The 17,081-nt window shown below is 41.8% G+C and overlaps 1 protein-coding gene across 1 annotated transcript in view; it reads left to right on the forward strand.

The window, feature by feature from the left end:
- The window catches only part of tubgcp3 (tubulin, gamma complex associated protein 3), a 47,137-nt gene extending 33,679 nt beyond the window's left edge, over nucleotides 1-13,458 (forward strand). Inside the window, exons 20-24 of the mRNA XM_055163025.1 lie at nucleotides 7,219-7,350; nucleotides 7,572-7,712; nucleotides 10,530-10,646; nucleotides 11,667-11,761; nucleotides 12,843-13,458. Of these exons, the coding sequence (XP_055019000.1) occupies nucleotides 7,219-7,350; nucleotides 7,572-7,712; nucleotides 10,530-10,646; nucleotides 11,667-11,761; nucleotides 12,843-12,909 (552 nt within the window). The 3' untranslated portion in view covers nucleotides 12,910-13,458. The remainder of the gene's footprint in view (nucleotides 1-7,218; nucleotides 7,351-7,571; nucleotides 7,713-10,529; nucleotides 10,647-11,666; nucleotides 11,762-12,842) is intronic.
- Nucleotides 13,459-17,081: the final 3,623 nt, after the last annotated feature.

The raw sequence follows: 17,081 nt of genomic DNA on the forward strand, positions 1-17,081 counted from the left end.
TTTAGGTCCTGGGTTTAGGTCCTGGTTTAGTCTGGTTTAGTCCCTGGGTTAGGGTCTGGTTTAGGTCGGGTTTGCTGGTTCCAGGTTCTGTTTAGGTGGGTTAGGGTCTGGTTTAGCCAGGTTAAAGTATCCAGTTTATCCAAGGTTAGTCAAGGTAGTCTCAAGGTTTAGTCGCAAGGTTTGGTCTCTCGTTTAGGTCTGGTTTAGGTCTGGTTTAGGTCGGTTTAAGGTTGGTTTGTCTGTTTAGGTCCTGGTTAAGGGTCGTTGGTTGGTTTAGTCTGGGTTTAGGTCCTGTTTAGTTGTGGTTTAGGTCTGGTTTAGGTCTGGTTTTAGTCCAAGGTTTGTCCAAGGTCTTAGATAAGGTTAGTCAAGGTTTAGGTCCAAGGTTTGGTCCTGTTTGGTGTTTGTCTGTTAGGTTGGTTAGGCTGGTTTGCTGGTTAAGTTGTTTAGGCTGCCTGGTGTTAGTCCTGGTTGTCTGGTTAGGTCCGTGCAGGTTAGTCAGGTTAGTCCAAGGTTTTCCAGGTTAGCAAGGTTAAGTCCAAGGTTGGATCCCTGGTTTTAGGTCGGTTAGTTGGTATGCAGGTTTAGTCCATGGTTTGTCTGTCCTGGATTGGGGTTATTGGTTAATCAAGGGTGCCAATTTACGGATACGTTGTCCGGTTCTCAGGTTTATGGTTAGTGTGTTGGTAGTGATTTGGTTGGGTGGGTAGCGCTTGTTGTACCTTGGTCCCGCTTGGTTAGTTGTTAGCTGGTCTGCCAGTGTCAGGTTGTCAGTTGTTGTGGTTGATGGTTCAGTCCTGGTTAGTTGTTGTTGGTTAGTATGTTCAGTCTTGTTTAGTCTGGTTCAGGGGTGCCGTCTGCTTAGTGTTCTCCTGGTTAGCTGTTAGGTGGGAGTTTGAGGTACGTGATTCAGGGATGCGTAGGAAACCTACATAGAGGGATTACTGAATTCAAATCAATTAATAAAAAGGATGTGAAGCGACCAGGTGAGGATCTCGGGGCGAAATGAGTGATGGCCGTAGTGAGGGGGTGAGTGGGAGAGACGCATACGCGAAAAAACAGGGAGAGAAAAAGGAGAGGAGAGAGAGAGAGAGGAAGGGAAGATGAAAGAAAGACAAGAGAAGAGGAAAGAGGAGCGGTGATAAAACTAGATTAAGATAACAACTAAAATGACCAAAAAACTGAATGACAACCAGGATAAACAGGACTATCAAGGACTAAACCAGGACTAAGGACTAGGGCAACAAACTCCAAGATGTGATAAGAGATAAACCAAATATAACCCAAACACAGAGTAAACAAGAATTTCCCTGGCTGATTGCTGCTAAAACTGTTTAACCATCAACAGTCAGAACGGTTGAACCAGGTCCTGAGGGAACGGTCTGAACCATTGAACCGGTGACGTCTGACCGGTCTGAACCGGTTGAACATGGTACGGAACGGTTGAAACCCGGTTCGTATGGCTAGTCATGAGGTGTTGATGAGTCTCCTTGTCCAGGGCGTATTATCATGGCTGAGATGTTCCAGGAGTGTTTGTTCGACCAGCAGATATTGCTGTCGAATAGCGCGTGATCTTCTCCGAACGCCCCCTCCAGGTGACAGGCGCTCTGAGCTGCACAAAACAACATGAACATGACATGACATGACATGAAATAGACTGAACCCAGTCCTGAGGACAAGTTCCACAGGGTTCAGCACGGAGAATGGTGAGAGCAGGGACATGGTGACGGATGTGGATCTACGAAAAAAAGGACGTAGAACTTCTTCATAAGACATTAAGACAAATGCGAAGCAAGCGCGGTAGAGTAGTCCTGGTTTGTCAGGGGCCAAGTCAGTCGAAGTCCGAAGGTCCGAAGTCCAAGTCCAAGTCCGAAGTCCAGTCCAAGATTTACTCTGGTTATTCTGACGTTAGTAAGTTAGTCAGTTTTTTTTGTCATTTAGTCCTTGGTCTGTTGTCTGGTTTGGTCCTGGTTGTCCTGGTTTAGTCCTGGTTTAGTCGGTTTAGTCGGTTTAGTCCAGAACCGTCTGAGCAGGTCTGGATCCTAAAAGTCCATTTTCAGGCAGAGAAACTTTAGATTTTCCTGAATGTAGAAAAGTATAAGAGACGGACTAAATAGGCAAGACCTGGTTTAGACTGGTTTAGACCTGGTTTAGCCTGGTTTAGGACCTGGACCATCTGGTTTAGACTGCACTGGAATCAAAGAAGCATGAAAATACGGGCGTCTGAGAAGAGCGTTTTATTTTCATCGTGGATCAGAAATCGTTGAGGACCGTAGTAAACAGAAGCAAACGGTTTAGACAAAGGATGACAGGACTAGACGGCCAGTTGACTCGGCCCTCGTGAATCTGACCCTGACGAGCACATATTACGTACACTTTTTAAGTCCGGCGAGATGAATCTAAAACCAATCGTCTTCTGCCGTGGATTTGTGGCTGTATTTTTAGCGTCGTCGGTTCCATTTATAGACCGAGCCGCTGCATTAGTCGTGCGCGCATGGAACGTCCTTCTGTGTAAAGCAGAAAGGCATCGACCCAAAATGCTCTTCTTCCCTCTTTCTCTTTTCTCTCGTCCCTGGCCTTCGAGTTTGCGGCGGAGAGGGGAAATTTTATCCCATCAATATGTGCATGTCAGAGCGTCCGGGGGGCATCAGGTTTAATATGGACGGAGAGCGTGTGCAGATGACGCTTAGAACTCGCTTAACATCACGAAGTCCTCTACACACGTTTATTTAATGTGTCGTTACGGTTTGTTTGTTTTTTTTTTGGTAAGTTTTTTTGCCCCGAGCTTTAATTGATTAAAATATTTATTCAGAATAAAATATTCAGTTTTAAAAAGACAGGTAAAACTGATTCCTATGATTATTCAGAAGTAAACTTAATCCAAAGTGTGGGGGTTATTCTGATTTAAGCGAATTAATTTATTCCCAATCACGTAAACGTTTTCTGTTAAAAATATTCTGATGGTTCAGCACATGAGGCACGGGCAACATGGGAAAACAGTTTGATCAGTGTTTGTTTTTCCCGGGCGGCAAGACCAGTGACGTGGTGAAGTGAGAAGGTCTGCTCCTGGCAGTCAGAGTGAACATCAGACTCACTTCAGTCATAATTTACGTTTTCAGACGAAACTGAACAATGAGTCTTTCCATAAACTCATGTGTGAGAAAAACTGTTGTTTCCTTGTTTCGCAGAGCTCGTCCGGTCAGGTCAGGTCCGCCTCCTCCGGGTCGGGTCAGAGTCTCGCTCCGGGGTCGGGTCAGAGTTCCGGGTCGGGTCAGAGTCCCGCTCCGGGCGGGTCAGAGGTCCCTCCGGTCTGTCGGGTCAGAGTCGGTAGAAGCTCCGCAGCGGCCTTTCACCCGAAACCCGCGGTCTACACGGGGCAAGTCCTGGGTCAGTCCTGGGTCAGTCTGGTCAGTCCTGGTCCTGGGTCAGTCCTGGGTCCTGGGTCTGGGTCATCTTGGGTCAGTCCTGGGTCAGTCTGGGTCATCATGGGTCAGTCCTGGGTCATCATGGGCATGAGCAGTAACAGGGGACGTAACGGTCGGGCAGGTGCAGGACTCTGGGTCGGGTCACGTTGGTCAGTTGGTCACGTTGGTCCGTTGGTCTCGTGCGTTGTTCCTCTTAGTATCGTGGTTCTTTTTGCGTTTGGGCGCTCTAGTAAAACAATAAAACCATAAACCTGATCAAATCCTGACACTGTGGGTCTGGTCCATAACACACGTCATAGTGCAACTGTAAACTCAACTTGTTGTTCAGACGCTGCTTTTCTGGAATTCTCATTGTTTAAAAGGTTTTGGCGTTTGAAGAAGTTTTAGTCTCCTTCGGTCAATCTTTCGGTCTCTGTTTTGTTTGGTTTTTGTTTGTTGAGCTGCAAAACGACAGAATAAACGACTAACTGCATTCCTGTGTTTTGGGATTTTTCTTCTCGACTTTTTTCCACAAGTGCCACAGATCTGATGTAAAACTTTAACTTTCACATCGCCCACGGGACTTTCCACCAAACTGAGTCAGAAGGGAAATCCTGAGCCCGACGTTCGCTCTTTAAAGGTCAAAGTTCGTACCGTCTTTGGGGTTTTTCCGCCGTTTTGGAGACCGCGTGATCTCAGAGGAGTTCTGTCGTGACAAACCTGGTCAGGAAGTTTATGGATTTACCGATGAGGAACCTGGACGACACACACCCAGAGTGAAGCAGAAGTGTGGACGAAGCGGTGAGAGAAAAGCCCCGCGTGCACTTTAGCCAGCAGAGGCCGGTCCTTCCGCGCCTGGTCCATGGTGATAAGGGAATCATCGACTTCCCAGGGAAATTTGTCGTGACAAGTCGATCGGTTTTTACGTTTGGATCTCGAGGCCCGAAAACTGGAAACACAGAGAAAAAACAGGACTAAAAACTGAGGACTAAACCAGGACTAAACGCAGGACTAACAAAAACAGGACAGACTAAAACCAGACTAAACTAACAGGACTAAACAACAGGACTAACCAGGACAAAACTAAACCCAGGACTAAACAAACCAGGACTAAACCAGGAAAACCAGGACTAAACCAGGGATGAACCAGGACTAAAAAACCAGGACTAAACCAGGACTAAAAAAACAGGACTAAACCAGGACTGAAACCAGGAACCAGGACTAACCGGACTAAACCGGACTAAACCAGGACTAACAGGACTTAAACAGGTCTAAAAACAGGACTAAACCAGGACTAAACCAGAAAAAAAAAACTTTGTGTAGGTGTTCCCTCAGTTCTCGTCGTAGATCCAGCGGCACAGACAGTGGATGGGATAGTAGTAGTAGTGTAGTAGTTAGTAGTAGTGGTAGTAGTTAGTAGTAGTGTAGTAGTAGTAGTGTATATAGTAGTAGTAGTATAAGTACCTCGTGGTAGGTGTCCTCCAGTTCTCCGTCGTAGATCCAGCGGCACAGACAGTGGAGGATTGTAGTAGTAGTAGTAGTAGTAGTAGTAGTAGTATGTCGTGGTGGTGGTAGTAGTAGTACTGTAGTAGTAGTAGTAGTATATAGTACCTCGTGGTAGGTGTCCTCCAGTTCTCCGTCGTAGATCCAGCGGCACAGACAGTGGAGGATGGGGTGAGACACCAGACTGAGGATGTGTTGGATCAGAGCTCTCATCTGAGGGTCGCCCGTTTTACCGTACGCATGGACCGCGGACGCCAACTCCCCGCCTTTACGACCTGCACACACCCACACACACAGGTGAGACAGACAGGTGAGACAGGTGAGACGGACAGGTGAGACAGGTGAGACGGACAGGTGAGACAGGCAGGTGAGACTGACAGGTGAGACTGACAGGTAGACGACAAGGTGACGCGACAGGTCAGACCGGCAACAGACTGACAGACGACAGGTGAGACGACAGTGAACGGACAGGTCAGCGGACAGTGAGAACAGGACAGGTGAACTGACAGGTGAAGCACTGACAGGAGAACGGTCAGAGATGAGACTGAACAGGTGAAGACGGGGACAGGCTGAGACAGACGTGAGACGGTACAGGTCAGACGGACAGGTGAGAACGGACGGTGAGACTGACAGGTGAACTGGACAGGTGAGTACTAGACTGAACGTAGAACTGGCAGTGACGACTGACAGGTGAGACACACAGGTGAGACGGACGGTCAGACGGACAGTGAGACAGACAGTGATAGACGGACAAGGTGAGACGGGACCAGGTGAGCAGATCAGGTGAGACAGACAGGTGACGCACCGGACAGCTGGAGACGGACACGGTGCAAGACACACAAGGCTGGACGGACCAGGTGAGCACGGATACCAGGTGGAACGGCAACGGCGTGACGGCCGCACCAGCGTAGACCGGTCAGACCAGGGGCTGGCGGTCGACGCCGCAATTCGCCCACACGGGTCTTCTTTCCTTTACATCTCAGCCCAGCTCCAACGAGGTCGACCGCCCCCATCCATCGTTACTTCTCTATGGACGTTTGCGTGGTGTGACTTAACAGGGTTGACTTCTGACCCCTGCCCCAGTGGATCGTTTGTCACCCGTGAGTTTTTAAATAACAATATGATCTAGAAAAACCTCAAAGAAAAAGAGCGGGAAAGGGCGCGGGGGTGGCGCGATTCAGGACAGGAAAACCTGTGGTGATGAATGGAAGCTGACGAGGAGTAACGGCAACGACACACAGGGCAGACGGACAACAGGATGTACAGGACGAACAGATAACAGGACTAACAGGACTGAACCTGGACTGACATCGCAGGACTGACCAGGCTCGAACCAGGACTGAATCCAGGAGCTAAAAGGCTGGGCACAAGGACTGAAAGGAATCTGAACCAGGATGAACGATGAACAGGAATGAGTTTTCACAAGACGAACAGACTTGGCAGGAAGTGCGAGCGCGGGCAAGTCTTGGTTACGGGGCTGTACATACATACATGAGCTCCTCAGAGTCAGAGACCGCAGAGGAAGAGCAGGGCCTGTTCATCCTCCACCGCAACTGACCCAACACGAGAGCTTGGTCAGGGGGAGAGACACTGACACACAAGCCCATGCAACCTGCACCTTGACTTGTGGAGACCTGGATTCCACCCAACCCTCCTTCGCTTGTGGCCCTGCCCCTGTCTGCCTGTCCTGTCCTTCCCGCTCCGCTCCTGTCCCTGCCCGTCCTGTCCCTGTCCCTGCCCTGCCCCTGCCCCTGCCCCTGTCCCTGTCCCTGTCCCTCCCTGCCCCTGCCCTGTCCCCTGTCCTGCCCCGTCCCTGTCCCTGCCCCTGCCCCTGTCCCTGCCCCTGTCCCCCCTGTCCCTGCCCTGCCCCTGCCCCTGTCCCTGCCCCTGCCCTGCCCTGTCCCTGTCCCTGTCCCTGTCCCTGACTCTTTTGCTCTGTTGCTTTTTGCTGAGTTCGTCTTTAATTGGACATAAATCTTTTTGCTGCTGTTTCTATTTTAGCTCCAATAAAACAACAGACACAAGGACACGGCTCACGTCTGCCCCCTACTGGACGCACGCACACACACGCACACACACGCGCACACACACACAGGACACAGACACACACACACACACACACACACACACACACAGTTTAAATTTAAAACTGTTCTAGATGTTTCTTCTCTCTGACCCTCAGGTTTATTTGGACTGAGTCACGTTTGAGAAACTTTAAACTTTTATTTTTAAGTTTTCTCTTTTTGTTTGTGTTTAAGATTAGAGTTTATATATTTCTTGAGTAAATCCTCGTGTTTGTGTTTGGTTTCAGGTTCTGGAGTGTTCCTGGGACGAGCTGTGGAACAAAGTGCAGCGAGCTCAGGACCTGGACCACATCATCGCGGCTCACGAGGCGTTTCTGGACTCTGTGATCAGCCGCTGTTTACTGGACAACAACAGCAGGGTGAGAACTTCTCCAAGTCTCTAGAAACCACAGAACATCAGAGGGTCAAAGCTCCGGGCTCAAGAACGAGAAGGTTCAACATGTGTGGGCCAGAAGTTTGGAGATTTCTTTATAATCCGTGACTCTCTGGTGGAGTTCTGTAGATGTCCGAGTCCTGTGCTGAGTTGAATGTTTATTTTTATTTTTATTTATTTATTTTTATTCTTTTTTTGTTGTTTCAGTCTCTGCTGCATCAGCTCAGGTCCATCTTCGATCAGATCATCGAGTTCCAGAACGCCCAAGACTCACTGTACAGGTCTGCTCTAGAAGAACTGAGTCTGAGGCTCCAGTACGACGACAAGAAGAAGAAGAGAGAGGAGGAGGTAAGAGAAGAGAGAGAGAGAGAGAGAGAGAGACAGAGAGAGAGAGGAGAGAGAGAGAGACAGAGAGAGAGAGAGAGAGAGAGAGACAGAGAGAGAGAGACAGAGAGAGAGAGACAGAGAGACAGAGAGAGAGACAGAGAGAGAGAGGAGGAGGTAAGAGGAAGAAGAGAGAGAGAGAGGGTGTATATATAAGTGTGTTTTGGTTATATATAAGTGTGTTATGTGTTGGTGTATATATAAGTGTGTGTTTGGTGTTATATAATATAAGTGTGTGTTTTGTGTATATATAAGTGTGTGTTTTGGTGTATATAAGTGTGTATATAAGTGTGATTATAAGTGTGTTTGTGTGTATATAAGTGTGTGTTGTGTGTATATAAGTGTGTGTTTGTGTGTATATATAAGTGTGTGTTTGTGTGTATATATAAGTGTGTGTTTGTGTGTATATATAAGTGTGTGTTTGTGTGTATATATAAGTGTGTGTTTTGGTGTATATATAAGTGTGTGTTTTGGTGTATATATAAGTGTGTGTTTGTGTGTATATATAAGTGTGTGTTTGGTGTATATATAAGTGTGTGTTTGGTGTATAGTGTGTGTGTTTTGGTGTATGTTAAGTGTGTGTTTTGGTGAGTATAAGTGTGTGTTTTGGTGTATGTATAAGTGTGTGTTTTGGTGTATGTATAAGTGTGTGTTTTGGTGGTATATATAAGTGTGTGTTTTGTGTGTATATATAAGTGGTGTGGTGTATATATAAGTGTGTGTTTTGTGTGTATATATAAGTGTGTGTTTGTGTATATATAAGTGTGTTTTGTGTATATATAAAGTGTGTGTTTTGTGTATAATATAGTGTGTGTTTGTGTATGTATAAGTGTGTGTTTTGGTGTATATATAAGTGTGTTTTGGTGTATATATAAGTGTGTGTTTGGTGTGTATATATAAGTGTGTGTTTTGGTGTATGTATAAGTGTGGTTTTTGTTATAGGTGTGTTTTGGTGTGTATATAAGTGTGTGTTTTGGTGTGTATATATAAGTGTGTGTTTGTGTGTGTATAGTGTTGTTGTGTTGTTATATTGTATTATAAGTGTGTGTTTTGGTGTATATATAAGTGTGTGTTTGGTGTATGTATAAGTGTGTGTTTTGGTGTATATATAAGTGTGTGTTTTGGTGTATATATAAGTATATAGTGTGTGTTTTGGTGTATTATATAAGTGGTGTGTTTGTGTGTATATTATAAGTGTGTGTTTGTGTGATATATAAGTGTGTTTTTGGTGTATATATAAGTGTGTGTTTGTGTGTATATATAAGTGTGTGTTTTGGTGTATATATATAGTGTGTGTTTGTGTATTATAGTGTGTTTTGTGTATGTGTGTATATATAAGTGTGTGTTTGTGTGTATATATAAGTGTGTGTTTTGTGTATATATAGTGTGTGTTTTGGTGTATATATATAAGTGTGTGTTTGGTGTATATATAAGTGTGTGTTTTGGTGTATATATAAGTGTGTGTTTTGGTGTATATATAAGTGTGTGTTTTGGTGTATATATAAGTGTGTGTTTTGGTGTATATATAAGTGTGTGTTTGTGTGTATATATAAGTGTGTGTTTTGGTGTATATATAAGTGTGTGTTTTGGTGTATATATAAGTGTGTGTTTTGGTGTATATATAAGTGTGTGTTTGTGTGTATATATAAGTGTGTGTTTGTGTGTATATATAAGTGTGTGTTTTGGTGTATATATAAGTGTGTGTTTGTGTGTATATATAAGTGTGTGTTTGGTGTATGTATAAGTGTGTGTTTGGTGTATATATAAGTGTGTGTTTTATATAGTGTGTATATATAAGTGTGTGTTTTGGTGTATATATAGTATAAGTGTGTGTTTTGGTGTATATATATGTAAGTGTGTGTTTTGGTGTGTATATATAAGTGTGTGTTTTGTGTGTGTATATATAAGTGTGTGTTTGTTGGTGTGTGTATAAGTGTGTGTTTGTGTGTATATAAGTGTGTGTGTTTTGGTGTGTGTATATATAAGTGTGTGTTTTGGTGTGTGGTATATATAAGTGTGTGTTTTGGTGTGTATATATAAGTGTGTGTTTTGGTGTGTATATATAAGTGTGTGTTTGGTGTATATATAGTGTGTGGTTTGTGTGTATAAGTGTGTGTTTTGGTGTATGTATAAGTGTGTGTTTTGGTGTATATATAAGTGTGTGTTTTGTGTGGTGTATATATAAGTGTGTGTTTTGGTGTATATAAGTGTGTGTTTTGTGTTATATAAGTGTGTGTTTTGGTGTATATATAAGTGTGTGTTTTTGGTGTATGTATAAGTGTGTGTTTTGGTGTATGTATAGTGTGTGTTTTGGTGTAATATAAGTGTGTGTTTTGGTGTGTATATATAAGTGTGTGTTTGTGTGTATATATAAGTGTGTGTTTGTGTGTATATATAAGTGTGTGTTTTGGTGTGTATATAAGTGTGTGTTTGTGTGTATATATAAGTGTGTGTTTGTGTGTATATATAAGTGTGTGTTTTGGTGTATATATAAGTGTGTGTTTGTGTGTATATATAAGTGTGTGTTTGTGTGTGTATATATAAGTGTGTGTTTGTGTGTATATATAAGTGTGTGTTTTGTGTGTATATATAAGTGTGTGTTTGTGTGTATATATAAGTGTGTGTTTGTGTGTATATATAAGTGTGTGTTTGTGTGTATATATAAGTGTGTGTTTGTGTGTATATATAAGTGTGTGTTTGTGTGTGTATATATAAGTGTGTGTTTGTGTGTATATATAAGTGTGTGTTTGTGTGTATATATAAGTGTGTGTTTGTGCGTAGGGGGAGTGGGGGGTGACGGTCGAGCAGGAGGCCGAGGAGCAGAGGAGGGTCCAGGATTTCCAGAAGAACATTCCAAAGATGAGCTCCCAACTCCGGATCCTCACTCACCTCTACCAGGTACAACTGCAAACTACAAACTACAAACTACAAACTACTGCAAACTACAAACTGCAAACTGCAAACTGCAAACTACAAACTACAAACTACAAACTGAACTACAAAACTAAACTAACAAACTGAAACTACAACTAGAAACTGCAAACTGAAACTACAAACTACAAACTGAACTACAAACTGAACTACAAACTACAAACTGAACTAACTACAACTGAAACTACAAACTGAACTACAAACTGAACTACAAACTACAAACTGAAACTACAAACTACAAACTGAACTACAAACTGAACTACAAACTGAACTACAAACTGAACTACAAACTGAAACTGCAAACTGAACTACAAACTACAAACTGAAACTACAAACTGCAAACTACAAACTGAACTACAACTGAACTACAAACTACAAACTGAACTACAAACTACAAACTGAACTACAAACTACAAACTACAAACTACACTGAACTACAAACTACAAACTGAACTACAAACTACAAACTGAAACTACAAAACTGAAAACTACACTAAACTGAACTACAAACTACAAAACTACTACAAACTGACTACAAAACTGAACTACAAACTGAACTACAAACTGAACTACAAACTACAAACTGAACTACAAACTGAACTACAAACTACAAACTAACTACAAACTACAAACTGAAACTACAAACTACAAACTACAAACTACAAACTAAAACTACAAACTACAAACTACAAACTGAACTACAAACTAAAACTACAAACTGAACTACAAACTACAAACTGAACTACAAACTAAAAACTGAACTACAAACTACAAACTGAACTACAAACTACAAACTACAAACTGAACTACAAACTACAAACTACAAACTACAAACTGACAAACTGAACTACAAACTACAAACTGAACTACAAACTACAAACTACAAACTACAAACTACAAACTACAAACTATTCTTTGGCAGAGACATTTGTATTTGATCTTTCATCTGTTTGTTTGTTTGTTTGTTTGTTTGTTTGTTTGTTCCAGAGCATCGTGCAGCAGTTCCTGGTTCTTCTCATGACGAGTCCAGACGAGAGTTTGCGCTTCCTCAGCTTCAGACTCGACTTCAACGAACACTACAGGTACAAATATCTACTTATACTCTCATACTTTTACTCTAAATACTCTTAAAATACACAATAAAACACAGACTCCACTTCAACGAACACTACAGGTACAAATATCTACTTATACTCTCATACTTTTACTCTAAATACTCTTAAAATACACAATAAAACACAGACTCCACTTCAACGAACACTACAGGTACAATATATACTTATACTCTCATACTTTTACTCCAAATACTCTTAAAATACACAATAAAACATAGACTCCACTTCAACGAACACTAACAAATATCTACTCTCATACTTTTACTCTAAATACTCTTAAAATACACAATAAAACATAGACTCCACTTCAACGAACACTACAGGTACAAATATCTACTTATACTCTCATACTTTTACTCCAAATACTCTTAAAATACACAATAAAACACAGACTCCACTTCAACGAACACTACAGGTACAAATATATACAACAAATATCTACTTATACTCTAATATTTAAACTCTAAATACTCCTGAAGTATATGAATAAACACGGACTCAACTTCAACAAACACTACAGGTACAAATATATATAAATATGCAAGAAATATATGTGTAAATATATCAGAATATATGAATAAATCTCCTGAAAATACATCAAAAATATATTTATAAATGTACTGAAAATACACCAAAAATATGTGTATAAATCTACTGAAAATACATCAAAATATGTGTGCAAAAAACTGAAAATACACAAAATAAATGTTTACAAATCTACAGAAAATACAGCAAAAATATATGTACAAAAAAAATTGAAATACACCAAAAATAAATGTACAAATCTACTAAAAATTCACCAAAAATATGTGTACAAGTTTACAGAAAATCCTCCAAAAATATCAGTATAAATCTGCTGAAAATGCACCAAAAATAAATGTACAAATCTACAAAAACAAAAGCAAAATTCACCCAAAAACTGGATTTTAAAACTGCATTAAACTCTACACTTCCATAGATTTTCCTTTTAAACATTTTACTGTTTTTTTAACTTATTTTTTTAGCAAATAAAACTGTTGATTCCTTCTTTTTCCCTCTTGGTCCTCAGAGCCCGAGAGCCGAGGCTGCGAGCATCTTTAGGAGCCACAAGAGGGCGCCGTCTGTCCAACATTTAACACCCAACACCTCTGTCGCACCAAGGACTACAAACATGGCCGACACTCACACCCACAGACAATTCAGCCAGGACTACAAAACGCTTCAGTCCGCCATTTACGAAACAATCACACAAAGAAAGAGCCGTTTGAAACCGTTCAGGGGGACTACAAACATGGCCGACCAGCTAAAGGACTACAAACATGACCGCCTACAATTTTAAACACAATTTCACCCCAAAAATGCCCAAATTTACCTTTAAACTTTCCAAAATTTGAAACTTTTGCCAAACGTGGTCACACAGCATGCCTTATTTGAAAAGTTTTACATTTAGTTTGTCCAAAATGTGTAAATATTTAAGGTAAAATAAAAAAATAAACAACATAAACAGCTTTGACATTTGGTTCAGAATTGATTCGTTTGTCAAAATTTGAAAGAAAATTGGCGAAAAACGGTCTAAAACTGTTAGAACAATCCAGGTTTGTGCGTCCAATAAGCTCCGTTTCAACGCAAAGTTTACAGTAATAACTATGTAATAAAGATGTAATAAAGGTGTAATAAGTATGTAACAGCAGAAGTGTTAAAAGTTTAAAAAAATTTGGGTTTAAGTTTTTGAAAATCTAAAATATCTGGGAGGTTTTTTTTTTGCTTTTTAAAAATGAGAAAATGAGTGGAAGTCAATGGTATTTTTAAGACGCACTATGGAACTTTTCTCAGCCCTCCGCCCGTTTGTTGCCATGGAGATAGTTTTGCTTTGCCTGGAATGTTCCGCAGTGTGACTTTAAAGAGGCGGTGTGTGACTCTGGGGTTTTAACCGTAGCACGTCTCATCTTTAGATCAGAGTTCACTTTTATTGTTTTGAAAATGTTCTATGCGCTTAAAAACGACTTATTCACGTGTTTTATTTTATAAGTTTTGCTCTTTGCTCTAAGTCTCTCCCCCTTCAGAGCGCTAAAACAGCAGCTCAGCGAAACTCCTGCGCGTCACATCAGGGTTTGTGACGCTGCCGTGTTCAGTTTTTTGTCGCGTTTTTTGTGGATTTGTGGAGAATTGAGCTTTTTCACGATGTCGGGGAAACTAAACTAAACTTATTTTTCTGTGTCAAAGTGTTTCTGTAAATGTCAACGGAAGAAAGACGAAAACTTACAGGAAAACGACGACCAGCGTGAGTCACACACTCGACTAAACTCACGGGATGAATCTGTGTGTCGTTCGTTCATCCGTTTTTCAAAATAAAACCAAAAATAAGAAAATGGAAAAAGCAGCGAATTTTCTTCATTATTTGTCTCCAAAACCAAAATGAAAAAACAGATCATGATTTGTTTTTTTCAGTTTTTGATTTTGTTTAAGTCACGGAAAACAGATGTTTCCGTGACTTAAACCGGGCTCAGTCCTGGTCTGGTCTTGGTCTGGCCCCAGTCTCGGTCTGGTCTTGGTCTGGCCCCAGTCTCGGTCCCGATTCTGGAGTTTTTTTGTTTCATTCTCACACGTTTAACTCTGCTCCTCTGTGTCCTGATCTGGTCCTGGTCTCAGTCTGGTCCTCAGTCCTGATCTGGTCCTGGTCTCAGTCTGGTCCTCAGTCCTGATCTGGTCCCGGTCTGGTCCTGGTCTCAGTCCTAAACCAGGATTGTCGGCACAGGCCTGGAGGTGCACCCACGACGGGTGATCAGGACTGAGACTGGGACCAGACTAGGACTGAGACCGGTTTAGTCCTGGTTTAATTCTGGTTTAGTCCTGGTTTAGTCCTGGTTTAGTCCTGGTTTAGTTCTGGTTCAGTCCTGGTTTAGTCCTGGTTTAGTCCTGGTTCAGTCCTGGTTTAGTCCTGGTTCAGTCCTGGTTTAGTCCTGGTTTAGTCCTGGTTTAGTCCTGGTTTAGTCCTGGTTTAGTCCTGGTTTAGTTCTGGTTTAGTCCTGGTTTAGTCCTGGTTTAGTCCTGGTTTAGTTCTGGTTCAGTCCTGGTTTAGTCCTGGTTTAGTCCTGGTTTAGTCCTGGTTTAGTCCTGGTTTAGTCCTGGTTTAGTTCTGGTTCAGTCCTGGTTTAGTTCTGGTTTAGTCCTGGTTTAGTCCTGGTTCAGTCCTGGTTTAGTCCTGGTTCAGTCCTGGTTTAGTCCTGGTTCAGTCCTGGTTTAGTCCTGGTTTAGTCCTGGTTTAGTCCTGGTTCAGTCCTGGTTTAGTCCTGGTTCAGTCCTGGTTTAGTCCTGGTTCAGTCCTGGTTTAGTCCTGGTTCAGTCCTGGTTTAGTCCTGGTTCAGTCCTGGTTAGTCCTGGTTTAGTCCTGGTTTAGTCCTGGTTTAGTCCTGGTTTAGTCCTGGTTCAGTCCTGGTTAGTCCTGGTTTAGTCCTGGTTTAGTCCTGGTTTAGTCCTGGTTTAGTCTGGTTCAGTCCTGGTTCAGTCCTGGTTTAGTCTGGTTTAGTCCTGGTTTAGTGGTCAGTCCTGGTTTAGTCCTGGTTCAGTCCTGGTTTAGTCCTGGTTTAGTCCTGGTTTAGTCCTGGTTTAGTCCTGGTTTAGTCCTGGTTTAGTCCTGGTTTAGTCCTGGTTTAGTCCTGGTTCAGTCCTGGTTTAGTTCTGGTTTAGTTCTGGTTTTATCTGGCATCACAGTTTAAGTCAAACGGGAAACGACCTTTATCTGTTTTTTTTTTTGTTTGTTTTTTCATTTTAGTTTTGGAGACGACAAATGAAGAAAATCGCTTTTTTTTTTTTTTATTATTATTATTTTTGATTTTATTTATGAAAAACGAATGAACAAACGACACACTGAACGTCTGAGTCTTTAGTTTAAAAGAGACTGACAGGATTTAAAATGATCAGTTCTACACACGTCGGTGCTGGAAAGTCCTGGAAAGTCCTGGAAAATTCACTTTGACTCATGAAAACAAAATATTGTCAGTGAAGAAGTGGAAACCCTGACGCGTGGACGACGCTCGAACCTCCTCAGACGGGAGTTTTATTGTAAATGTTGGTGTAAAAGCTCCTGTTTAACCGTGTCTGTCTCACGTTTATTCAGTTACACATGAAGTTTTGTTTGTAAAAGAAACGAACTCAAACTCTTTTCTCTCCTTTCACTTCTGTTCATTTGTGATTCTGTGAAAACGCTGGACAAATATTTTTGAAAAAGCAATTTAAAGAGTCCAAAGCTCAACTGCAGATCCACACACTCTCACTTCTACTTCTACTTCTACTTCTACTTCTACTTCTACTTCTACTTCTACTTCTGAACTCTTCACTGTTTCCGCTTCGTTTCACAAACATTTACGAGAATTTTCTGTTTCTTCTTTTTTTCGTTCGTTTCTTCAGACTTTGCTCGTTTTAAATGTTCTGTACGGCACAAAATCAGAGCTGGAGTTGTGTTGTGTTTCTTTTTACTTTTCTGCGACTCCAGGACTGAAATGATCCAGATGATTTATTTTGTGAAGGTGTGTGGAGTTTAAAAACCCAGTGGAGCAGAGTTTAAACGTGCGATAATGAAACAAAACACAACGACAGATCAGAAAACGGCGTCAGAAGTTGAACTTTACGTTATTTAAAGTGAGTGTTTTTAGATCTGTGCAGAAACGTCCGACCGATTCTCCGTCAATAAAATATTTTCTTTTTTTAAAAATGTTTGGGCTCGTTCGCTTTTGTTAAGAAATCTCTTCAAATGTGGAGCTTAAAGAGGAGTTTTCTTCACTTGTCGGGGGTTTTCGCTGTAACGCTTCACATGTTCAGATCTCCATGTGTCTCTCTGCCTCTTTTTGCTCTCTGTGCTAAGTCCCTCCCCCTTCAGAGCGCCGTGACAGTCGCCTCCTGCTCATGAAACGATCAGAACAACAACGTAACGAGGGAGAAAGATGAAGAAATGTAAGTGGACGTCATTTCACAGGACGATTCTTGATGAAACGAGCTCAGATTTTGACAGAATGTTTAGAAACAGATTTTAGATTTTAGATTTAATGTTTTACTTTTGTTGTGTTTCTCTCCCAAACAGAATCATTTTGTGTCTTTAGCAAAGTTTGAAAATGTCAGAAAAAAAAAACATTTTTACTGCAGCAACAAGTCACTGTGGAGACTGAACCAGGACTAAACCAAGAACTAAACCAGGACTAAAAAAGGACTAAACCAGGGACTAAAAAAGGACTAAACCAGGACTAAAAAAAGGACTAAACCGGGACTAAAAACTAAACCGGATCTAAACAGGGTCTAAACCAGGACTAAAAAA

The sequence above is a fragment of the Boleophthalmus pectinirostris genome, unplaced genomic scaffold, assembly GCF_026225935.1.
Source record: "Boleophthalmus pectinirostris isolate CB_2022bp ecotype Guang Dong unplaced genomic scaffold, ASM2622593v1 HiC_scaffold_11, whole genome shotgun sequence".
NCBI lineage: Eukaryota > Metazoa > Chordata > Actinopteri > Gobiiformes > Gobiidae > Boleophthalmus > Boleophthalmus pectinirostris.